Below are 26,072 nucleotides of genomic sequence, written 5' to 3'. Positions count from 1 at the left end.
GGGCTGTGTCTGCTAATTGTGCAAAATCGTTAACATTGTGTTCGTTCGAACTTGAAATAAAACGGAGCTTGTGCACACCCTTGTGCAGTTTTTGTTTATTTGATAGCGGCGCCGATGCATCGCTAGCTTCCCACTGCACACGCATGATCCGTGCAGTTGCCTCGCGGCGCGTGCGACACGAGGATTGCACCTCTAACCAAAAGCTCGATTCCTTTTGCGCCACCAATCGAAGTCAGAAACGATCCCGCCAGTGTATTCTCACCCTTACATTCCATGCGTTCGAAATTCAAAGTTTTATTCAACGTTCCAGTCTTATCCGAATATCGAATAGTGAATAATTTCGAACGGTGTTTTTGAAAAAGGAAGTTAATGACATTAGAATTAAGATTTATCTATCGATCGGATCAGATTTATCATCTATGAACAAAATATAAATCATTTCCGGTATTTGGATTTGTTTGGCGGTTTGATTATAAAGGACATAATACACGTGTCAACAGTGGGGCCTTTGTGATCAATGCAACCTTCCACTTGTCGAATGGTGCATAATTTTGAAATACATGTTCTTTAATTTTGGTTTCAAATTCGAGACCATTTTTCACAATCGCATTGAATTTCAAATATGTCTTTATAAAGGTGGATGTTTTTATTTGTGTAGACTATTTTCCTGTGAACGTTTGTTGAGGTGGTTCAGTGTTCGTTCCGATTTTAATGTAAAACACAATGTTACGGTAAGTCATTTTGTATTTGCGCAATGTTATGTAGTTACTTATAAAAAACTTATTTAGTTAGCTTTTAGTGATCTTTGATTTAGTATCAGTTTATGGTGCAGTCAGTTATAAACCTAATCTATTTTTTGAGACTAATACCTACTTCTCAAATTTGGTCAAAATCAGCGCTCGTGCAAGTTTAAAAACTATTAAGCATCTCTTACCTAGGTTCATTTGTTTATCATCTTTCATAATTCTCTATTAAAACCTGTACTCACTGTCTCTCTCATCTGGATCTTTTTCCCTTCCTTCCTCAAACGTTAAGCGTCTTTTTCTTTTTCAATTTGCATAATATTCGACATCCTAAGCTTCAAATCAAAGTCTAAAAACATTTAGAAGATAAAAAATTGGGCCGTAATTTTACGACCTGCCTGCCTCAACCTTCCTTGGAAATACTGTTGCTGCTTATAAGCCGCTAAGGCATTTTATCTTTTAGTCGCCTTGTACACCAACCTCGAACCTTTCTTAAGGGAGTCCCGTGGGATATGAATCCACAACAAACACATGCTGTAATGCTTGATTGGCTATTTATCACTCTCTCTCGCTCACTCTTATTGAAAACTTTCCCGGAGTCAGCGAAATATCATATTAATTGTCAAACATTGGCACGCATATCCTTCTTGATGACATCAAGCCAGCATTTTTTTGGCTCCACTGATTGTAAAATCAAGACTGAAACCTCAAACAATTCTAGTATTCCTTTTTATTTTCATTACATCAAATATTACCTATATTTTCTCTATTTACTTGATGACCTCATTTCTGAATCCAACACTTTCTTTCCACTGAGTCACTTTCGTCACATTCTGTTTTAGTAAATGCCGCTGTAAAAAAAAAACAAATGTGTAAGGCTTTCGTTTTGATCTATTTCTCAATACAGAAACCTAAATTCTATAAAAACACCTCAAAAATATAACAATATCGACTGCACCAAACCCTCTGGTAACACGACCTGGAAGCCCCGTGACATGTAATACTGACACCTAAGGATTAAAGGGATAAGGCGGTGCAATTTGTAAATGGCTAAAAACAATGTTTACCTGCTAATAGGATGCTGAAAATTTATTAAAAATAAATAAATTAGGTATAGTTAATAGACCAGGTGTTGGTGAAAAACAAGATAACTGATTTTATTGCCCAATTTGTTAAACAGTAGCGACGCCATAAGTTTGTTTCTTACGAGACTGGCCGTTACGCCGTTACAGTTGGAAAAAATAGAATTCTTATTACGAATTTTATTTATGTAATGGAAGAAAGGAAGGACGTTAAAATAATCTCACAGAAAAGAAAATCAACCCAATCACAATCGAATCAGAATGTGTCTACAGAGTATTTTTTTTACACCGCACAAATTCTGTGAGCAGAAATAATTACGTATGGGTTAAACTGAATTGGTATCTAAAGAAATTGATGTGAAGAAATGACAAAAAAACAGATTTATTTGCCATTTTGGCAATCAAACTTAAGTATGGAAAGTCGCCATATTTAATTCTTCTTTTGCTGTTTATTTCTTTTATAATTTTTATATTATTCATTATTATTTACTGGCTTGTGAAAAATTGTGTAATAAATAAAAAAATACTCTGAATTTAAACTTGGAACAATTTACCGCCGTTTTGTTTTTTCGTAACACGAGAATAGTCCGAGCTATAAAGTACTTAAATATTTATTTCATAGTGATTTATCCATTGTGCTACGTAGTATGCAACATCACGCACTGCATCTTAGACCGACACCGATGTAACTTACCTTAAACATAGTAAAGTTTGATTTGAACAATACCCATATTGTATTATTTTACGATCCTTTGATGTGCTATAAAATGAAAATGAGCGATTTATGTCGTTTTAAGTAACTTTTCAGAATGTTACAATGGTTTTAAGTTTTATATATAATCTACCTATATATCAAGACATTTTAAGTTACCCTAAATTTCCTAGATCTTAGTGTTGCGATTATTTATTGCACTTCATTATTTAGTTTAATGGAAGTAGGTACTTAGGTACTCGAGTATCCTATGTGATAACGGGAAAAATAAAAATTGCCTTTTTTCTTCGTTTTTTCCCCGTTATAACTAGTATGGTATATACCTTACAAGTTTTATGGAAGTACTCGAGTATCCTATATGATAATCTTGATGATGATAAATTTTATATTAGTCTAGAGTATAGCAGGAAGATACAGATTTTCCTTGATGATTGAAAATTTGTACATATACTTAAGTAACATTTATAATACGTTATATATTTTGAATATTAGCAATTTCACTCAACTCACTCAGCTGACAGGTAATACTAGCATTCCCAAGAAGGATTGATGTCAACCCGGTAGCCGTATGTAAAATTAACAGGCGAGTGAACACTGATCTCTGGCTTCACGGCGTTACAGCCCCAAATGCAAATGGGAATATGCGGAAATTAGAGACAGAGAGGGGGGAGACAATCAATTTGAAAGCTTGAAAGATTTTAGTCTTAGTCTCACCTAAATCAGATTTAGGCCTCCTAAAATTGTGCATTTTATTTTTAACCCTACAACTTAAACTATTTAAAAATTTTTACTAGCTTTTTAAGCCTCAATGCTCCTGGACAAAAGCAAAAAAATACATTATTCAAAAAGTTAGCCAGAAATCAATGATAAAACGGAAGACGAAAACTCACATTCACAAACTTATAATATTTTAGTAGTCGCTTTGTCGGCGTTAAATCTAAATTTGGCACAAAAAGACAACATTTCATTGTGCGACTTGGAGACAAAATATCTATATATAACTCAGTCTGCCGCGCCGTCTGTTTAGTTTTTTGTATTTCTGTCTATTTTGATGCATTTACTTACGCGCAGATTTCATGTCGCCGGCGTATTAATAACTCAACTGGAGATTAATAATTCTCGTGGTTGGTACATAGATATCGATGGTATAGAGATATATAATATATGGTAAGACCATATAGGATCTTACCATAGACTAGCTTTTGTATTCGGCTTCTATCTTCAACGGAGGTGTATTACCGCAAAGCCGGACACAGCGTAAAAAAATAACCTTAAATATTTTTTTTAACACTCTGCTGTGATTTTAGGACGTTCAACCTCCTTGGGAATACCAAAGAGATACATAGGCCCCTTAGTCGCCTCGTAAGATATCTACTTGATCGTATTCTGAGATGGAGCCACACGCGACGTAATACCTATTTAGCATTTAACTGTACGACCTAAAGAACGGTAAAAAAATATATATTTGACTGTGATTTTACAACTGGCCGCCTGCCTGACGTCAACCCCCTTTGGGAATATGGATTTTCATTACTCACCACTATGAAACAATCTTCATTTTTCATATGCAAAGCCATTTGACGTTTAAAGGATATAGTGCCTTTAAACGGAACCCATGTATCACTCAACAATGCACAAAATAACCACAACATAGAAGTTACACAACTGTGACGTCACTCATAAAATGGCAGCAAAGAATATTGTGATTATTGTAATGCGCAGTCTTATTTCAACGGTATGTTGCGCCATCTGTAGCGATCCTGATAGTGATATCGAATTGAGTTAGGAAATCGATAGTGCCCATTTTATCGATAGTATAAATACGATAAGTTGTCATTGCCGATATTATGTTTATCAATGATAAATAAATCATTTAAAAAAATAACTTACCTTACCTTTAAGGGTAAGTGTTTAGGTATTATTGAAACTATCGTTCACTACCATTGCAAATTATTAAAGTATCCACTATTGTTCCAGTATCGATTGTGTTGTGGCCTATTCACAGTTATCACCAGTCCATTATGCAGGAATGAAATGTATGGAGTATGACATTTGTATTTGCCAATTGAACGCATTTTTAATGTCACGGACGTGACATTCCGGATTTAATTAAGCTGTGATTTTAGGACCGGCCAGCACTAGCCACCTCAAACCTCTATTGAAAGTCTGTTATTGCAGCTACGCAGGCATAATTCCATAAAATGGTGGTTCTCAGAGCGTTTCGACCGCGGCTGCGCTGTCATTACGATCCGTAAGTTTTCTTGATGAAGGAATCGTTTCCAAAATCAATTATTTATAAAAAATACCAGAATAATTATTTTTAAGTCAGTAAAACTGATTCTTGTCTTTGACAAAATTTGTAAAGAGTCTCTCTCTGTCACGAGTATGTAGGTACAATGACTGAATGAGTATGCAATAAGTCGCACGAAGTGTAACTTCTGTCTCGTTCTTTATTTGTACGAAAATTCCTCGGCAGTACTTGCAAAACTCATTAGCTTACACCGCTTAAAAATAATGTTATTGGCAATATTTCGCTCAAACAAATATTGGCTGTGTGAGTGTGACAGCTATATTTGAGCTTACCTTTGTTTTCACTCGTGATTTGTTGGCTATTCTTTTTGTTCGCTTGTTTATGGTTGGCTTCACCTTTGGCTCGCAAATTTGAGATTTTGTTGTGCAAATTCAGCAAGAAGAAAGCTTTGCTGGCAACTTAGTGATATTAATTAATACAAATAAATAATGAAAAGGTACTTAATATACGTTTGATTATGAAATGCATGTCAGTTTTGTTATATGTTTAGTATAGTTAGTTTTTATTATTATTATTATAGAAATTGTGTGTTACAGCAGAACAAATAAATAATTATCAATCTATATGATTGATAAATTTATAACTTGTTATAGGGGTAGTATGGTTAAGTAGTCATTGTTTGGATAAAGGATGAAACAATAAAATTAGAGTCTTTTAAATATGTAAATAAATCTTTTGATAATTGGTATTCACCATTGATATTCCACCAAACAGAAGAATAGAATTAAAACGAAACGTAATTATTTTTAGATTTGTCTATATATCTATGTCTAGAAAAGAAATAATTAGCGTGTTTCGAATTATATACTCGAGTACATTCAACTGTACAACACAACATAAACATAACAAGTTTTAAGACAAACAATTGTCTTCAAGCAATTTCAAAATTAAGATGTTTGATCTTCAAGTAAAATTGAATTAGAAATTAGTTTTCAAAAATATGAAATGTAACGCACATGGAATAAAATTTAAATAGTTTAAAAAAAGAACTAGTGATGTAACACATACAGACAGTAGCCGATTCGATGTATAAAATAAAAATGTGATACAAATAAGAACGATATTGAATTACAAAAAATACTGGTACGTAAATTTTTATATTCTTAAAAATGTGTAATAAAATATGCGAACACATTTCTTAATCAAAATTAATTCTATAAAATACTAGACATGCTTATAAATGCCGAGTATAAAAGTTTGAAAGCCTTATTAAATGATACTTAACGATGTTTTTGTCCGAATAATTAACCTTAAGAAGATAATGTGCATGGACCATAAAATGACCATAAAGTGGCATCACTAAAGAGGTTGCAGCCTGCTTCAATCGAAGCAATTAATGTGCGATACGTGTAGAAATTTACCCGCAAAGGCGGCAAAGTTGTCTTTTAGAATTAGAAAATATAATTGAGCCACATATAAGACCTAATTAAAGACTGCAGTTAGATGGCGTTAGTAGATTGGCCACCCTTCCCACACCCCTTACGCATATGCAATGCAAAGTTGAGCTTACAACACGTCGTAAATTATAGCGGCAAACGTAATATTATAACATCATTATCTAGTCACTTTTAGAGGAAATACTAAAAAGTCGTTAGAAATTACAAACCCTACAAACATTGAAAAAGATAATCGAGGATAGAAATTATCTGTGCATGTCACCACCTAACGTACTGGCCGTTAATAATACTCCTTATAAGAATTCAAATCGAAATTATCTTTTATAGTTTTAATATTCGAACTCCACAGCTTGAGAAATGTTTTATAGTTTTATTTTTCTTATTCTCATCTCGCCTTACGAATCATATAAAAGCGGCCAGTAACTATGTAAATATTTATAGTGTAACCATGAAACAACGACCTTTTGTGGTGGCGTTGGGATTATGATCATTTGTGTTATGGGCATATTGAACTCCTGTAGCGGCTCGAACGAACACGAATTGTTTTTACACATATTTGAAATATTGTTTTAGGTGGTTTTAGCTCGGTTGCGGTTGTAGACTACTAAGGATGCAAAGATAAAATAGAGTCGTTAGTTGTTTATGTAGCTATCGTAATAAAAAGTATATCTTAACTATGTATACTACGCCCATATTGAGAATTATAATAGTAGTTTTGAAGTGTCCAAAGATGTTCAGTCAAAATCGACAAACATATTTTTTTTTATTCTACACTTTTCCAATTAAGAATTCTAATCTAACTTCCCTAAAAACAATATAAAGCCAAAATGCTTTTTTCATTTACAGATAACATCATAGTTTCAATTTCGACATTCGAAATTCTACAGATCATCAAATCTAAAATATGATAGTCTCTCACGACGACTCAACGACCAATGTTGCACTGTGCTATTCTAATCGAAGCTAAGTTTCGAATAACCATCAGAATTTCATTATTCATACAGCACAACGCAGTATGGAATTGGTCGAGGCCGATCCCGGTATTTGAGATGAAAATATTAGACAATAATTGACATCCTTCGTTTTTCCAGAAAAATCAATGTGTTCGCCGCGAGGTTGGCAGCATTGGTGGTGCTCCACGCAGCCGGCGCTGGTCTGGCGTCTCCCACTGTCCTGGTCACCCGACCGGTCACCAGGGTGCCGGTGGAATGGCTGCCCACAGATAACCAGACATTATATAGGTTGGGCGAAGGTGAGATAAGAAGGTAAGTCCTCAAGATTGGCAGTATTGATGGCGCTGGGCAGTGTTTGATACAAACTATTATAACATGATCAGTTAATTGATCGTAAAATTTAAATTTTAACATTTAAACTATTGTCGTAATCCTAATATTCTAAATGATAAAGTAAATTGTCACCTCTTCACATTATTCTACTCAATCTTCTTGAAATTTTGCATACGTAGTTTGAAGTGCGGAGAAGGACATACCTTAGGTATGGGTACCTTTCATCCCGGAAAAATAAATTTTCCTGTAGGAAATTCATGCGGGCGAATTCGCAGGCAAAAGCTATTATTTGATAAACCTGATTTTTTTTTCTTTTCTTCATAGTCGTATTCCTCATGGCTGAGGATCGTGGTCATTACGTTCAATGAAACACACACAACAACTTTCTTGGCATTATTAATGGAGTGGTTTGCCATTGCCTTCTCCATTTCACACACAAGTTAATAATAATCAACCAGTGTGCAGGTTTCTTCACGATTCCTTCACCGGAAGCAAGTGGTGATCTATGAAAACTATTATATATGAGTCAGATTTGTATACAAACTCATGTGGCACGAGTAGAATTCGAACCTGGGACCTTTCGATCCACAGGCGGGCGTCTTAACCATTACACCACCACCGCTTCTTTTTTTATTTACAAAATTGTAATAACAAACTTTAGATTTAGATTAGATTCAGTTAAATCAGCCGCCGCAGAACGTACAATCAGAAGCACAAAATAGCACCAATTATTTTATCAGTAACTTATCAGAGAGTAGCACAGTCGGGAATAGACATGAAAAGGGTGGAACATGTGTTATCAGCAGAAAGCCACCCCACTGGCTTAGTGGGCCACCGGAAGTACTGATTACACATTGTTTCCGGTCCATCGCGTGAGCGAAGGAAAGCTCGTGAGTAAATTCGGAGTTCACATGAGATATCAAGATATTTTTTCATTACGTAGTATAAACTATGTTACTACTCGCTGTCTGTCTATCCCTACGTAGGTCTATGCTTATATCTTTATAATTGCGTAACCGATTTTGATGCGGGTTTTTCTAATACATTGAGTGATTCGAGAGGAAGGGTTATTTTATATATTAGCTTTTCGCCGCGGCTTCGCCCGCGTGAATTTATCTGCGAAAGCGGAGTAGACAGACAGACAGACTTTCGCATTTATAATATTAGTATGGAGTATAGATAAGATATTACAATACCATCCGTGCGAAGCCGGAGCGCGTCGCTAGTAGAAGAATATTTATGTCCCTAGCGGGTATAAACGGAGCCAAAAGTTCCGAAACTTGAAGGCTTCATTTAGCAGTATGACGGGTAAATAAGGGTAAAGTAAATACAAAAAAAGCAATTAAATGGTTTATAGACACAAGTATGTAGTATAAAAATAAAAAAAGAAGTAAGTACACCTAGCAAAATAAATAAAAAAAAACTGCCATGTGCAAGTTGGACTCGCGCACCGAGTTCCGTATTTGCTTTTTCAGATTTTTACGAATGGAAATTTTAAACAAGACAAAACTCATAATTACATAAATATGTTTGTTCATTTCCTGCATAGGTTCTGACGACAAAAACACACAGCTTTAAATTCAGTAATAAATTAATAAACGTAACAGACTATAAGTAGCACTTACCTTACAACACAGAGCCAGTAGCACTCCCGATGTCTCTTCCAGGTCTTTTAACTTTCATTGCACTAAATAATAATCGAGTTATTTATCTGTAATATTTATTAATTGTTCTAGTTTGGAGCTGAACATGACAGCGACGTCTCACACCCCAGTGTTCGTGACAGTGAGCCCGTGTTCCAGGGATTTCAGGTGGACTGTGTATCACGGCACTCATAGTAAAAATGGTAAGGTTCACATATATCACATATTCTATCGAATTTTAGTTGTCATTTCAATCGTTTTAATAATTTCCTGTCGGCGGAACGTGAATTGGATACAAAGTCTTTGCTGTGTTATTTAGTTTTAAGTAAAAAAAGTATGTCTTTGATGTCAATAAGTGACGTATTTAATCCTAATTTGAATAATTGACCGAACGAGTGAAGCGAGCGAGGTCTTACATTACTTGGGGCAAGAATACATTTTTTGTATTCATATATGTATGCTTATAACGCGATAACTTTCGATCCGTAGGTCCGATTTTGATGAAATTTAAAAGGTATCTGCATACCTTTTAAATTTCATCAAATTCGGATTTGCCAATAGGCATTAATATCGGTTCAGTCGTTTTTGAAGTGTTCTCAATTTTGTAACAATTTATTGTGTTCGTGAGGTCTAAATTCGCGGCGAACAACTAGATATTTTTATTTTTTGTGCAAGATGTTTTGTTATCGAAGTAAGGAACCCCAAAACGTGACAGTTTGGGATGATGTTACCAGTTGGTATGTTCGTTATTCGTTATGATAATTATAATTTTCACGCACATGCACGATTTTGAAAAAAAAATCCAAGAATAGTAATAGTATATTTACTATCGCATCTTGTTATTTGGTGCCTAGTACAGCTTAATAGAAGATTTCTACTCCGTACTATTAGTAAGTATCTTCGAGATATACATTAATTACACATTTGTTCCAGGTCCCCTGATGTTACTGAAGGAATATAATGGCGGCACTACGGACACATTTTCAACCTTCGTCTCACAGCACGACCGTTACATGATACAGGTAATGTTTAATTTGAATTTGGAATTAGAATTCGATAAATGGAATATTTTGGAATGCTATTGAAACTAAAGTTTATATACAACCAGTATTAAAATGGATTTTTTTTTATTGTATTCGAATAGGTATATCAGTGCATCGAAGGCCAGTTACATTTTTAAAATTTCCATTTCAGTATCGACGCACAACCGGTTTTTTTTTTCTTTTTTTTGATACGATATTTTATGAAGTTACTATAACTAAATCTAAAATTCAGTACGTAAGAAAAATATGCACATATTGTTATAATGATGACGACCATTTTCCTGTTCCCAGTTCACAGATTTATCATTGTTACAAGGGAAATATCCTGTACACGTGTAAAAACTAGTAACGAAAACTTCTCAGCATTTCCCTCAATCGTTTCAATTCACCTTTGAAACCTGGTCTGAAACTTGCAATACCCATGGGCGTATTTAGGCACATTTTCGGAGAGGGATCTGAGAGACGGGCTGTTTTTCGGATAAGATTCTTTTTACCATCAGACAATACTAGTAACGACCACAGAGCTGTTATTCTGGTTAGGACAAGAAAATAGGTCAACGTATAATTTTTAAGTCCCGGTGCGCGACTGGTTATTTAATTTTCGTTTTAAGGTTTTTGGGGTGGGTTAGTCTAGACTTTTCTAGGGTGGGCAAGAGCCCCCCTTCCTACGCGCCTAACAATACTTACACAGAGTTAATACCTTAGTATTTCCTCTCACGTCGTCTTCTAGGTTTCACAAATTGATTCGTAAATCTAATTTGTCCCTACAAATGACCTAAATGAATGTAGCTTGCCCTTTCGGACACAAATAGGCAATTACCGGTAAATATATCACACGGAATGACCCATTTTTGCGAACGGCCTTACTATCTTGGACCTACATTTCATAATAATCGTGATAATGATAATTACAAAATTATTTTTCATTGTAAAATTTTTACCGCGATAAAAAGGAATTAAATCAAATTCTATGAAAAACTTGTTATTGATGGAACTTGTTATTAAGTTGATGGATTTTTTAAATAAGTTAAAAGGTATACTTATTGCGCGGGTTCATTTAAAAAAATTAAACATATAATTAAAGATAATCTGTTATCGTAGTGTGGGATATATTTTTATTTTTAAAATTAGGCTATTTTGTGTATATAAGTACTACTTGTGTATATATATACTATTCTAACTTATTCTAGGAACGGTTCAAGTTGGGCTCCTGCGGTCCTCATTTTTATAGACATTCGGCTATTTTTCACAGGATTCGTATGTGTGACTGGCCGAGGGCGAATTTTTTTTTAATTTATTTATTTATCATAGAATCAACAGCACTTGAACAAAAATCGCATTTCATCTTACAGGGTTAAACTTAATGCCAATTACAGATTCTTGTTTTGTAAATTAAAAAGTTATAAACAGCTTAGAACAGAAAGAAAAGAAAACAATAGACAAACATGGCTGTTGCTTAGTGTGGGACCAATTGTATATGCAATGTAGCAAAGTTTTATTTATTTAATAAATATCATTTCAAACAGGGACGCATCACGTTATGTGTGTAATGGGTATACCAATCAATTAGACCAATGAAATTATCTGTTACGTAGGATGGAAGAAATAAGTTTTTTAAATGCCGCTTTGGAATGAAAGAAAATGTCAACAAATGATGATATATTATAATTATCTAAAGTGCGTAAAATAGTTGAATGACTTGCGTAACTACAGTGGGAGATAGGAACATAGAAAAGGTTGGTTTTTCTTGTGCGTTTTACGGGTGTTCTAAATTGTAAGAATAAAGTTATCAATTCTTGTGAGTTATTGTTGCAAACATCATGCATAAATAGCATTTGAAGAAGCTCACGCCTGTCTGATAAGGCAATCAAGCCATGATGTTTGCAGGAATTAGAATCAATGCGTATTAGCCCTCAAACTAGCTCTTTATCATCCGTATTTATCTTTATCATCTTTATGTCCGTCCTTGCTTCGCTCGGGTAAAACCACAATAAAAAATTAGCCTATGTCACTCCTGAAGGTGTCATCTATCTCTGTGGCAAATTTAATCAAAATCGGTCCAGTACTTTTTGAATTTATTCATTACAAACGACACAACAAAAATACAAATCTTTTCTTTTTATAATATTAGTATGGTGGTTTAATCCCACGCGCGTCCGAAGCCCTAACATAGGCATTAAAACAATGCTGAACGAGAGTAGAATACCGATAGATCGCGAGTTAAGACTTCTGGAGTAAAACCAACTAATAACTTTTAAACTTCCGCAGATGACCTCTTTAGGAGGCGGGTCAGCTGCTGTGAGCGTGAGGGGCGAGGCGGCCAGGAGTGTGCGCATGCGACTGAGGGTCCGGTCTCGCCGCAGATTGACTGCCAACTGGGAGCCCAGGTAATTAGAAACATATTATGATTGTGATCATGTGCTGATGAAAGGAAAATATATATATAAGTATATATATATATATATAAGTATATATATTTTCCTTTCATCAGCACTTGATCACAATCATAATATGTTTCAGTATACCTTTTGACCATGTACTTTATTGTGTACTTACATGTTATATTACTGATAAAAAATTATACATAAATTTATATTTAAAAAATGGTAAGCCCTTCTGGCATAATAGGGACCAACACTGTTTGAATGAGTTACTTTCGGCATTTCTTCTCAGCAGTGGTCGTTCCGAAATGCTAGTAGTTTGTAGCTTTGGTAAACATCATTTAATTTAGAATATGACATGAAAAAGTGCCTGTGAAGGCCTAATTTCTGAATAAATGATTTGATTTTGATTTTTGATTTTAGACTATTTTTTTATACTACCAAGCAAACAGACACAGAAGGCTCTGTGCCTTGCCCTACTTGTTATGTTGATTTAAACACTAACTAAATGCGAAGAAGCAACTACTAGTCTAATTTTTTTACTAGTCTTTATTTATAAACAATATTCACAGTACTAATTGTTGAATTTTAGTAAAACAAACATAATATACCTAAGTAATTAGTTTAAATAAACTTAAAATAAATAAATAAACATATAATATAATAAACAAAACGTCTATTAACTACCTATGCAAGTAATTTCTTTAAAAAACTAATTTATTTTATTTGATATAAGCTTTACACCGCGGTATTACTTACCCGTGTAATAATTAAAAGCTTCTTCAATGCCAAATTTCATAAAATCTGGCCCAACCGTTTGAGCGTGAAGAAGTAACGAACATACTCACAAACTTTCACTATTTGTGAGATTGCTGTAAAGTCATAAAAATATATGGTAAGATATTTTTTTACATAACAAGAGTTGTAAGAAAAGCCGGAGTGTAAACGTACGGAATTCTTACTTATGTTTTTCTATTTTCACGGAAAACCGTAAATATACAGGCTATATTAATTTCAGTAATCTGTCACTAGTGTTTCTCACTATAAAGGTTAACTCTATAAAAACTCGTCAGCGCTCACCGTTACAACAAACATAAAGAACATAGAAGTATAACTCTTTAATAATATATATTTATTTGACTAAACTTTACCTACCATTACAGAAAACATTCTAATTCGACAGGTTAACCTTTTACATCACAAGTATAACAAGTATAATTTGAATATCCTATTTCAAAGACGTTATTGTGAATTCATACAGAGAACAGGATAAAAGATTCATTTTCTTGGCCACTAAAGTTAGTAAAACTAAGAAAGTTAACATTATTATTATCTGAGAATAAAAAGTTAAATAAAATGTGTGCGTTAATGTCATTAATCTACCTACTGATGATCTAGGCTCCGACACTCTTATGGCGGAAAATTTTAAGCCGAGACAGTGCCATAATGACCACGACCTTCAGTTATAGCTTGAAACATGTATATATAACGATTCTTGATAATATTATTTGGTTAGCTATTACCTTTTCCATTTCACATAGTAGTGGATAAATCAACTAAAGTGCATATTACCTTGCCATGGTGATCGATTATAACTTCCATACATGAGTCATATTCTTATAGCAATTTTGTTGAAAACGGCTAGCTGGCTGTGAACAGTCCCAGGTTTGAATATAACTCGTGTCCCATTGTAATAAGGTTGTATTCGTATACAACCGCTTACAGGCAGTTATAACCACGTTTTCGATATAATCGATGGGACGTTTGATGTAAAATATAGTGGATGATATTTAAAAATAAGAAATGTACACGCATTTAGCACTTATAATCTTGTCTATTACTGAATTTAAAAAAATTACGAAAGCACACATTAGCGGTGTTACTTCTGTACTGAGAATGTTTTATGCCGTCAGCACTTGTCGCATAAATCTGATCGTGAACATGTATAGATGAATTTATTATGAACGCCAAGTAAGGAAACTGATATTAGTAAGGGCCTGTCGACATCGATTGATTTGTCCCATAATTATGATAGATAGTGAAATAATACTAGAACGAAATTAATATTTTCTAAACGCTTTTAATTTTTTAAATGACAAAATCCAGAACAGTCAACAGACAACAACAACAACAACAGACAGTTGACAGAACAAGACAACACAATTTCATTTATATATTTAAACTTCATTGCACATTTTTAAAAGTTTACAAGGTGGACTTAATGCCATATGTCATTCTTTAGCCAGTCAGTCAGTCAAACCTTAGGACCAAATGGAAAAAGGCGCTCTTGAGCTTGGGATCCATGTCAAAAATAAACCAGAAAAATTGATTCCGCTATGTCACGACTGCGTGATGCCCCTTCGTGAAAGCTGCTGTCGCCTTGTTAGGCAATTTCTTGTCAAAATGTTCAAAATTGAAATTCAAAACTTTTTGCAAAGAAAATGTTTTTTTATCATTAAAAATAAAATATTGTCTAAAACGACTACATTACGAAGAGAGATTTTAGATTTAATTCTACAATGTGCGCCGGGCTTAATCCTAGTAAATGTATCACACACTATCGACTTTCTGAATTCTGATATCGGTGTCGGCCACTCCGCATCGTGATTTTTTATTGCACCTAGAAACTTCCCCATGGACAGCTGTTCACACCTCTAAGCGGAGAAAACTAGTATTGAGAATTTTCACTTCTTCTTTTTGTCAAGTAGGTTAGTAATAATTAACACTGACTCTATCTTCTAAGCATTCTCTTCGTCATCCTTCCTACATTTTCTCCTCCACTTCTTGAAGGGGTGGTGGTGTAAAGGTTAAGACACCCGCCTGGGATCGAAAGGTCTCAGGTTCGTATTCTACTCGTGCCATATGAGTTTGTATACTGACCGACTCATTATATTATAGTAGTTTTTATAACCAACACTTGCGGTGAAGGAAAACATCGTGAGGAAACCTGCACACTGGTGGACAGTTTAATCCACTAATGTGTATGCGACTACCAGCCACTAGTAATAGAATAGATATATGTCAAATGCCTTTAGGCGATTTGAATAAAATCTGACACCAGTGTTGGCAATAGCACACACAATAATGATCAGTGGAGGATCGCACAATGTTCAACAACTTTAGTTGTCAGACCGTGCACATTTTATTCTTGACGACATCAAGCCAGCACTTGTGGGTTAGCCCCGTCTGCTAGTCAGGACCAGGTGGAAGCAGAATAGCCGAAAATTTGTTTACTACGTCATCAGCTGATCTTAAATTCTTAGAAAAAAATTTATTTATTTAATGTTACATTTTTTCCGTATGCAAAATGTTACATACGTACGAAAAAAAAATTAAGACTTAAATAAAAAGCCTACAATGACGTCTACTAATAAGTACTGTAACTCGCAATGACTAGATTAGGCTGCACTTTAACTATCACAATTCAGTAGCTAAATTAAGTGCCATTAGTTACAGTAAGAAATTTTCTTATGAGAATTTTTTATCAAAAAAAGTGAACGACGTATTTTTTTTATTTCTAATCATACTCTATTATAATTTACTTATCTCCCTTGCTACAGTTTCTATATGTGATAATTACTTCAGGAGAAGCCCTACGGGAGACATCATCCTAATTATATCAATTGCAAACCTAGATTCCCTGCCCGCTATGTTCGAAACTGATAATATCAAGTCACGCAATAAAATGCAAGGAATACCACAGACTTGTTAGTTTATAGACTGGACAATGCCAAGAAAATAGTTGAGGGCGTAGTGCGAGTGGTTTTTAATAAATGTAGACTAATAAGTTTTAGTACATATAGATTTTTATGGGACCAAAACAACACCAGTTGTAGAGAGGAGGAGCTGCTTCGATCGAATAGAAAAATGTTAACATTTACAATCGCATCACAGAAATGTAAAATACCTATTCATATAAAATAATATTAAAATAAGTAAACGTTTTAAGGATTTCCACTGGAAATTCACAAGTTTTGGCTTTGATTTTGGAAATAGAATGTTTGTTTCAAAAATATATCTTTTAATTTATTCGCTAGCTGTACGATGTCTATAGCTGGCTTTTCAAAAAAACATAACAAAACATAGTATCAAAATGTTTTCGATCACGTACGAGTACTAACTTGACTATACATAAATGTATAGACTATACATAAATGTATAGTCAAGTTTCTTAAGGAAATCTATTTATTGTCATTTTCTCAACATCCAGTGTGCGTGTAAATATTTTAAAGAAATTTATTTCTATTTAAACGCGTTTCGAAAAATCCATTGTCAACTTTGTGACAATAACTCTATGTCCTAACCGTTGTCCAGTCTATATGTTCATACTACGTCTTGGCAGACATACCGACAATTTTCAATGTAGATGTTATGTGGATCACAGTGGACATCGCATCCACATTCCTCTACATAATCGCTCCCGTTAAATCTGCAAAAAGTCTAGATTATAGAATACCTACTTTTGTTAGGTCTATAATAACGTTAGGCCTTCGATATATGGTTGACGGGTTAAAGTTTTTATTTATTTACAACAAGCTTTTGATCGCGATTTCGTTCACGTATTTTATCCACGGGGACAGTTAATTTTCCGAGATGAGAGCTACTTTGTGTCCCTCTACGTACTAAGTTTAAATAAATGTGAAAATCTCGCACCTTTTCCAATAAAAAAAGACTTATTACATTTGTTGTTGAAAAGTTAATTAGAATTGTTTGGAATGTTTCTGTCAATACCCGTTGATTTATTAATGCTGTACTCCGGAATCCCCGACATTTTGAGTAGGTATACCTACTCTCCAGAAACTTGAATTCGACTTTTATTGATGGGTTGTAAATAAGCTTTTTACAAAAATGAAATTTTTGATGTTGTATGAAAGCTTTTACTGTTGTCAGAGAGATATATTGCAATCAAAGCGTAACAGAAATTTAAAGAGAATTTAATCGAGATTGTTCTTAGCTATGTTTAGTAAAAGTGCATTTAGCCGTTTAGAAACCATTAGCTCTTCTCTAGCATATGAGTTGCCAGCAACATCGGAGTTCTGAAAAATGTTCGTAAAATGATCCGTTTGTTCAATCGAAACAAACAAACAAACGCCAATTAAATACTTATATATTATTAGTATGGATAACCCATACAAGAGTACAGTTTGAGAATACAAAATGATGTCGCGGTGTCCTTTACTGTTTTTTGTGTTGTCACAGTAATTATATGGATGTCATCTCATAGCATTGTGTGTCGGTGATGTTGTGATAACTGATCCATTAAAGTAACTGGATGCTGCTATTGCGATATTTTGCCCGCATTCCTAGTTTGTTTCCTTTGATGCTCTTTGTTCGTCCCTTTGAGTTGTAAGCGTTCACAATGGCGGCGGCATCAATACAAACCCTCCGTGGTGCATAAAGCTATTAAAATAGTAGACTACTTAAACAGACAGGATAACAGTCTTCTAACGTGACAAATATTTTTGTTTTATGCACCACGGAGGGGTTATGACCCATAAGTGTAACATAACACGAAATTCGGTTGGGTTTACTTTTCCCACAATCGAGACTTTTTTTACACATCGAAGTTAACAGAGTATGGGTGTTGACAGGTGCAACGCACTCTCAGGGTGGGTTGTATCGTTTTGACGTTAACTTTAACATACGCAATGTACGCCATATTAAACATACGCTAGGCTAAGGTCAACGTCAAATTGATGGTTCATCTTACCTAAGTGTAAATATGATTTGTAAATAATAAATTACTAACAGACAACGGTTTTGGAAGTGGCAGTGGGAACACACAACTTTTTCACATACCTAGTCTCATTTATAAAGGGTCTAGATATTTATTAACCAGCCATCAACTTTTTCAAGTGGCGATGCAACGAATGAACGAGAGGTGAAGCCTCTATTGAAATCGTAGTATACAGGGTGATTTGTTATACATTGGCTTTATTTTATCTACATGCTCAGTACATGGTACTGGACAACTTTTCAAGGAAGCGACTATGAAATCGCAAATAAATGGAACCTTGAAATCGCGGTAAAACATCATCTGATCCATACATTTTCCACAAGTTACGTATTTTGTTTTGTATTATAGAACAGTTGATTTTTTTTTCGCGATTTCGGAGTTACCCCCATACTAAAAGTTGTTAAGAATCTTAGACTGAGCATGTAGACAAAATATTACCAATGTATTTATAAGTCATCCTTTATAGTCTTAAGATGGTCTTTTAAGCCTTTTTTTGCCGTTTTTCTTTGACTGAGCTTCAAATTCAAAATTCATTTCATTCATTCAAAATTCATTTATTCAGGAATTAGGCCTTCACAGGCACATTTTCACGTCAATTTTTATATTAAACAGTAATTTCTCACAAGCTACAAACTACTGGCATTCCGGAAGACCACTGCTGTGAAGAAATGCCGAAAGAAACTCATTTGAACAGTGTTGGTTCCTATCATGCCAGAAAGGCTTACTATTATTGTTTCTTACAATTTTTTTTCTATTAGTATATCAAAGTTATGTACATAGTCAAAAAGTATATCAAAACAGGGTCTGATTGTGATCCGAGTGAAAGTAAAAAATCATCTCATTATTACTAATGAGAATATATCTGCTATATAATAAATCCTACTATTATTATAAATGCGAAAGTTTGTGAGGATGTATGTGTTTATGTGTGTTTTTATCATATTTTCACGCAAAATCCACTAGACCGATTGTTATGAAATCTGGTACGTGGGTAGAATTTAGCCTAGAATTACACATATGCTGGTGCTTTTTACACACTTTACTGGAAATTCCCACGGGAGCGAAGCCCCGAGGCGCAGCTAGTAGAATATAAAGTGTTACTGATAGTTGATGTTTTGTTTTATTTTCAGCCCTATCGACCCTCAAGCAACTACATACTGTGTAGTGGCATCACACATCACACAATACACATCTCTTTGTGCAGCTCAATATGACATCAAGACAAATAGAATAGACAATAAATCTAACGGGTTCAACCCAGAGGGACGATCGAACCTAGAGTTCGACCGGTTGAACCGCGAGGCCTACGGACTGAACTCGCCAAATGTAATTAACAGCACAATGTTTAGTTCTACTGAAGTGGACAATTCGCTAGAAATGGACCCAAGTTTTGGAGTTTATAGTGGCGAATTGAAAAATTTTTATAGAAGAAAAAAGTTTGGTAAGTCAAACATCGAAAAAGTAGATTTGTAATCAAAAAAATAAGTGGTTAATATTTAGTTACAATTGTATTTAGAATGTGGTAATAATATCGAAATATGCTTACGATTCCAAGATATGATAATCAATTCAGCAAATACGTCGTGACTCAAGTTAGGTTTCTCAAGATTTTTATTTACAATTATTTTATTTAAAAACTATTTTTTTAATAGGAAGAAGCACAAAGGTAACAGATGGAGACCCAGTCATAGCTTGCGTGGGAGAGAGAACACATCACGTTATCGAAAACTTGGATCCAAGTACGGTAAGAAATTCCAGTTCAAGTCGTTGCTTATCATCAACTTAGGGTAGGTATACTACTTGTCATAATAACTGAATATCGTACTAGCTGCGCCGGGTGGCTTCGCTTCCGTGGGAATTTCGGGACAAAAACTACCCTATGTATTATTCTACCCAGGTTAATATTCTACCCGTGCACATATTTCATAAGAATTCGTCCAGTAGATTTTAAGTGAAGAAGTAACAAACATACACAATTATTTCCTCACAAACTTTCGCAATTGATGTTACCCCCTGTACTTGTTTAAATATTGTAATTTTATGCACAGTGATGTCATCTACTTTAAAGACTTTGATAGCGCCATTGACCATTGATCAATACCTACAGGAATCGCGTACTTTTGGGATAAAAAATACCATAAGTAATAGGAAATCCAAATTAATCAGCTACTTCAATACCAAATTTCAACTAAATAAATTTTCGCCTTTAAAATATTATATGATTATTGTTTTTAAAAATTGATAAAAATTATTATAAACGGCAATTTTATGAGAATATTATTTTTGGACATTCCTATACCTATATGAAAAACCGGCCTGATACAATACTGATATGTTTTAAAAAAGTAGTAATACAATCGTGCAAATGCATTTTTCAGACCTATTACGTAAGCGTGTTTGGAGTAGCTCGAGACAGGAGGTTAGGATCCCTGCTGGCGACAGGCAGCGTTCGACCCAGGACATCCACGGCGAAGCGGCTGAGGGAAAATGTGCCCTTTCGAGCTGATATCAGGGGGAAAAGTGTCTATTATTTTAAGGTATATTTTTACACTACTTTAGAAGGCAAACGACTCCACTGATATTGCCAAGAAAGACGTTGTTGTTGTGAGTGTGTTATTACTAAAACTGGTGTCAGATTTTATTCAAGTCGCCTAAAGTCATCTTACATGACTTTACGACTACGTACTTGCGTATGCGGTACGCACTAGTGGACTAATGTGTCCACCAGTGTGCAGGTTTCCTCACGATGTTTTCCTTCAACGGAAGCAAATGGTGGTCTATGAAAACTACTATATATGAGTCAGATTGGTATACAAACTCATATGGCACGAGTAAGATACGAACCTGAGACCTTTCGATGCTGCCATGCAAACAAAAGAGAAATCAAAATTTTATGGCCTTCATGTTTCCGTGGATGTCGAACGAGGCAACCAAGTGATAAACCAAAAACAAAATAGAGTCAACCCACTAGGGGAAGGTTATTATTGCTTATCAGCTATTAAGTACCTATAAGCATTTGTGTCCATTATTCTACGCGTACGGTTAACAGTACATCAAGTTATCCTGCATTAACCTTTATGGTGCGGTAATAGCGACGAGTTTGATGTGCTGTTGACTGTACGACACCCACAGAGACTGATCTATGACTGGGACTATTCTAGGGAGCCAAAACGAAACTGTGCCTGTTTACGATTCAATTATCGTATTTCCCCAGGCCACAGTGTCGTCAGGCGGCGGTCTCTGGTTGACAGTGTCAGCGTGCGGCGGGGCGGTCGACGTCGAGGTGTTAGTGCGGGGAAAGAGGATACACTTGTCCAAGAATATTGGTATGAATTTACTTTGGTATGAACTACAGAATGCAATAAAATTAACTGACTGATAAAACTGGTTGACTGGAAGAGATCCCTTCATGGGATAAATCCGTCATTGTTAATACTGACCACGTTGCTAACAAATAAAGTTCGCCAACAACTGGAACTTATTTTACGTCTATGAGAGAATGAGAGGTTAGGGTATTAGGATTATATTGTAGACCTTTTCAGTATGTTTGATGATGAGTTGAAATAGCAGACAATAACATTGACATTAATGTTTTCTGTAACGCAAGAGAAGTACATAAGATGACCTAACTAAATGAATTTTTCGTCAACTTCAGCACCATTTTTCATTTTTCAATAAAATTATTTCAGTCTTTTATGGAAACGCGAATACAAATTAAATAGTACTTATACAAATATGGCTCGTTTAATAGTTTAATATATAAGTTACGATAACGATTCGTACAGAATGATGTCTTATTTTGCATAATGCGACTAAAAGTTACACTCTACACTACTCTAACTCTACTACGTCAATAACAGACTCGATATGTATGAACTACCTATATTTATGCTTTTGTTCTTATTTACAGAATCACATTCAAAATTCTTCGTCCCCGGACCTATTCCCACTTCATCAATCCAAGAAACAAGCGAGGAGAGTTCCGTTCAGTTCGACTCGAGCTCCGAGGAGGCGCGTATGCGGTATGTCATCAAAGTGGCGCCCAGTCGATGGGACAGGGACGGCAGTGTTAGTGTTGAGGTAAGTTATTATGAAATACATTTATATAACTATATAGTAAACTATAACTATAGTAAAATATAAGTAATTATAGTAAACTTCCGAATTAGATATCTTTATAATATAGTGTGGCGTTACTTTAAATATATATTCCTTTAATTTAGTACCGTATCGCACACTCTTTCGGGTCTCGTCTGAAAATCAATGTATCTATCCTTGGGTGATAATAAATGTGTACTGAGATGGTCTTTTAAGTAAATTAACACAGACATTTTGTTTCTTTATCTATTTTTATTATTTGTTTCTTTTTGTGTGTATCTAGAATGTGTGTGTGTTGTTACTTTTTCAAAAGAAAATGTTATATCTATCTATCAATTTAAAGACATGAACTATTTTAACCCCTCTCTTCTGTACACACGTTTAGTTTGGATGACAATGCATTATCATAATAAGCATGATCTAATGGTGTACCCAGGGACGGCTCCAGACGTCGGAACTCCTCAACGGTTTTCTGCAATGACATGATTTTTTTGTCACACATTGAATGCAATCTGACAACATTAAAAGCTTGTGCCAAAAAATATTCTATGTAAAAACTTATTTTTTTACATAGAATTTTCAAAATTAAAGTTCCCGTAGAATCCGAATAACAAATGAAGTTTTCTTTTAGGAATTTTAATTTAAAGTTATAAATTTGCAGATATCAGCTTCCACGTCTAGATGGGGTATCAGCACGCCGGAGTTATTGGAAGAGGGAGCGATAGTCCGGGAGCTCAGGCCGAAAAGGACGTGCCGATCTGTCGACGTCGCTTTCTTGCCGGCCACGCACAACGCTACCGACGTCATTAGGTGACATTTAGATTTTTAATTTATTTGTATTTATAAATGCAACTTAAATATAGATACGGGTCTAGTAAAATATCTTGTCCTCTATTAGGTACTTATTTAGATTTTTGCACGTAAAGCTGTTCTGCCTATTTAAAACTTCAATATTTCGTTAAAATTTTTCCTGAAACACTATTAAAATCATTCAAAGTGTATGCATGAAGACGATTTTAGATAATATAAAGAAAATTAACAATATAATTCGTCCGGCACTAATAAATTAATATTACAAACAAAATTTACAGCAAGCTACCGAACTATTTTCAAGTTCAAATGTTGTTTTCAGATATTGCATCTCCGTTCGTGAAAATGTGATTGGAGAAAACTATTCGTGTTTTCTGGCGAAAAGGTCCAATGTGAAGATGACTTGCCTTACCAGATTACAACGGACACAGTGAGTAGCAAACAATGATTTTTGATATAATATGTACTTAGGTAAATTATTCCAAATGCAGTGGTTCTTTGGGTACACCATTAAAAGTCGTGTACCTAGATAAAAAAAATCCTAGGTACATATATAGGTGGTCTTTTACTCTGATGCAATTTTAAAGTCGCGATGGAATTCCGTGTTGGCGAATTTCTGATTTGTCCACATACTTATTAACCAATTCAAATAATAAAGCAAGCGTCTGTTATCTTAACTTGAATTACACATCTATTTCCAGTAAATAGGTTCATCTATTTCTAGTAGAACCGAAGTTCGCTTTACCAGTTTTCTCCAGTTTTTTCTGAATGTTTGCTAGCACTGTTTATGCAGTTACAAAATTATTTTTTATTTTTTGCCTCTCTCATTATATATAAATACGACTTAATTTTGACTTTCATTACTTGTTTTTTATTCTTATTATATTTTTTTTTTGCAGAGAAAAGGTCATCGTTCAAAAAGTGAATGGACTTAAACCTGGCCGAAAATACGCCATACAAGTGACCGCCTCAGCCAGAGGCAGTTCTGTGCCATACAAAGTTTTGTTTGTCGACACAAATGTGTCATGCAAAGATGAAATGATATGAAACTCAATTCAGTATTAACTTGTGTTTGTAAATTGTGATTTTTTTAAAATTGTAGGTTTTACTATGGTTCCATCTTTTTGTTTAATCAATATATATATATATATATGTTCGTAACATGGTTACATTATTTTCAAATGTTTAATGTCTCATCCTCGCGTGTCCTCGGGAACATTCGGTTAAATTCGGAGCTACATCTATAACGCTCTATTGAATGCTAAATATATTCTTGCCAGAATCGAGCCACTTCGAAGGCTTCATCGGAAGCTGTCATCAAGTCAGCCCTGGTATGTGTGTTTGGGCATTCGGAGCTGTGACGCCCCGATGTCCGAGGTTTGCGTCAATTCATCAAGTCTATCATTAAATTTTGAAGATTTGGCTATGGTTTTACAACCGGCTTCTTGCCTGGCGTCTACTGTCCTTTGGGATGATATTTTCGCTTATCAGCCGCGGCATAGGTCCCTTAATCGCTGCGTACGATATTCACGGGAAGATCCTATTATAGGGCGGGAACCATACACCGTAGAACAACATAGTATATGGTTTTTTATTTGGGTACCTGATATTTCAATGAGAACCCAATCAAGAACTCAAACGGATAATCATATTTTTTACCTAAGTGAATGTATACGCATATTAGTTTTAAAGTCATTGTGTGGATAAATATTATTTTCTAGTTAGTTATAAATAAGTACTTATTTATTAAATTTTGTGGCATTTATGTGTACCTAGCAATAAAGTAAGTTTATGTACTTAAAGCATAATCGGACTATTAATAAGTTCCTATTTTTGTAAATACCTACTTATCTACTATCCTATATATTTAATTCGAACAAGTACCTAAGTATATTATTTGTAAGTTGGATAACAAAGTAGTGCCTGTATTGCCTATAATTATACTGTTTTAAAATAAAACATTAATACCTAAATGCGCTGCTTTATTTTATACTAGCGGTAAAACACAATAAATTATTCACCTAAACCTTCTTCAGGAATCACACTATCTATTGGTGAAAACCGCATGAAAATTCGTAAAGTAGTATTGGAGTTTAGAACAGACAAACCGACAGAAGCGGCCGAGGACATTTCTTTGCTGTTTTTGATTCTAGTACACTCACATGATCTCAATATTCCACGAATATCAAAATCCTAACTACTCAATTTAATAAATACGTAAGTTTATTGATTTTTTACGCTTTATCTACTCAAATAATGTTCTTGAAATTACACATACATGTACCTAATTGAGAGAACGGAGAAGGACATAGGGTACCATTCATTAAGAAAGAAATAACTGTTCCTGTGGGTAATTCACACTGGCGGAGTCGTCGGTGAAAGCTAACACAGTACCAGATTTTTTTGTTAGGAAAGGTAAGATTTCCACCAATTAATTATTTTAACTAAATGTGTACCTGTCGAAGTTGAGTTGAACGCCTAAGTATTTAACTACAAAATTACATGAAATGAAACTTTACTCAACTTAGAGTGTAACAGAGTTATCAAAATAATATCTTAAAGCCATTACGTTGATTTACGTCCAATTTAATTAAATTAACGAGTTTATACAAACAGGCATAAGGCTTACTTAGAAGTATAGAATGTAAACTCTATTTAGGTCATTATTTCGTTAACAATGAAAGCTGTAAATTTTGCGTTAAAGTCAAGACTAAGTTAATTCGTTGCTATTGTTTACGAATAAACTTAGACGATTTGCATGTAACATCCTGTAAATTGTAAACTTGAATGAGTTTTAAGGTCGTGTCTAATCAGTGTCTCGCAAAATTT

At 34.5% G+C, this 26,072-nt stretch overlaps 1 protein-coding gene across 1 annotated transcript; it reads left to right on the top strand.

Moving 5' to 3' along the window:
* Window positions 1-154: 154 nt before the first annotated feature.
* On the top strand, window positions 155-25,208 carry LOC128675557 (protein NDNF-like). The gene is made up of 13 exons (XM_053755034.1): window positions 155-731; window positions 7,337-7,510; window positions 9,268-9,377; window positions 10,108-10,196; window positions 12,486-12,604; window positions 19,466-19,776; window positions 19,988-20,079; window positions 20,714-20,872; window positions 21,550-21,661; window positions 22,246-22,415; window positions 23,095-23,243; window positions 23,566-23,673; window positions 24,143-25,208. The coding sequence occupies exons 1-13, from the start codon at window positions 724-726 to the stop codon at window positions 24,288-24,290; spliced, it is 1,749 nt and encodes a 582-aa protein (XP_053611009.1). The 5' UTR covers window positions 155-723; the 3' UTR covers window positions 24,291-25,208.
* The last annotated feature ends 864 nt before the right edge of the window (window positions 25,209-26,072 follow it).

This window comes from Plodia interpunctella, chromosome 14, assembly GCF_027563975.2.
Source record: "Plodia interpunctella isolate USDA-ARS_2022_Savannah chromosome 14, ilPloInte3.2, whole genome shotgun sequence".
Classification (NCBI taxonomy): domain Eukaryota; kingdom Metazoa; phylum Arthropoda; class Insecta; order Lepidoptera; family Pyralidae; genus Plodia; species Plodia interpunctella.
The sequence above is the reverse complement of the archived record's forward strand: the minus strand, read 5'-3'. Positions and strand labels throughout refer to the sequence as shown.

Excerpts from the sequence above, each read along its gene's own strand:
- LOC128675557 (XM_053755034.1), top strand. Across the intron at positions 9,378-10,107 it reads CGGCACTCATAGTAAAAATG|GTCCCCTGATGTTACTGAAG; the intron begins GTAAGGTTCACA and ends CATTTGTTCCAG. Across the intron at positions 10,197-12,485 it reads ACGACCGTTACATGATACAG|ATGACCTCTTTAGGAGGCGG; the intron begins GTAATGTTTAAT and ends AAACTTCCGCAG.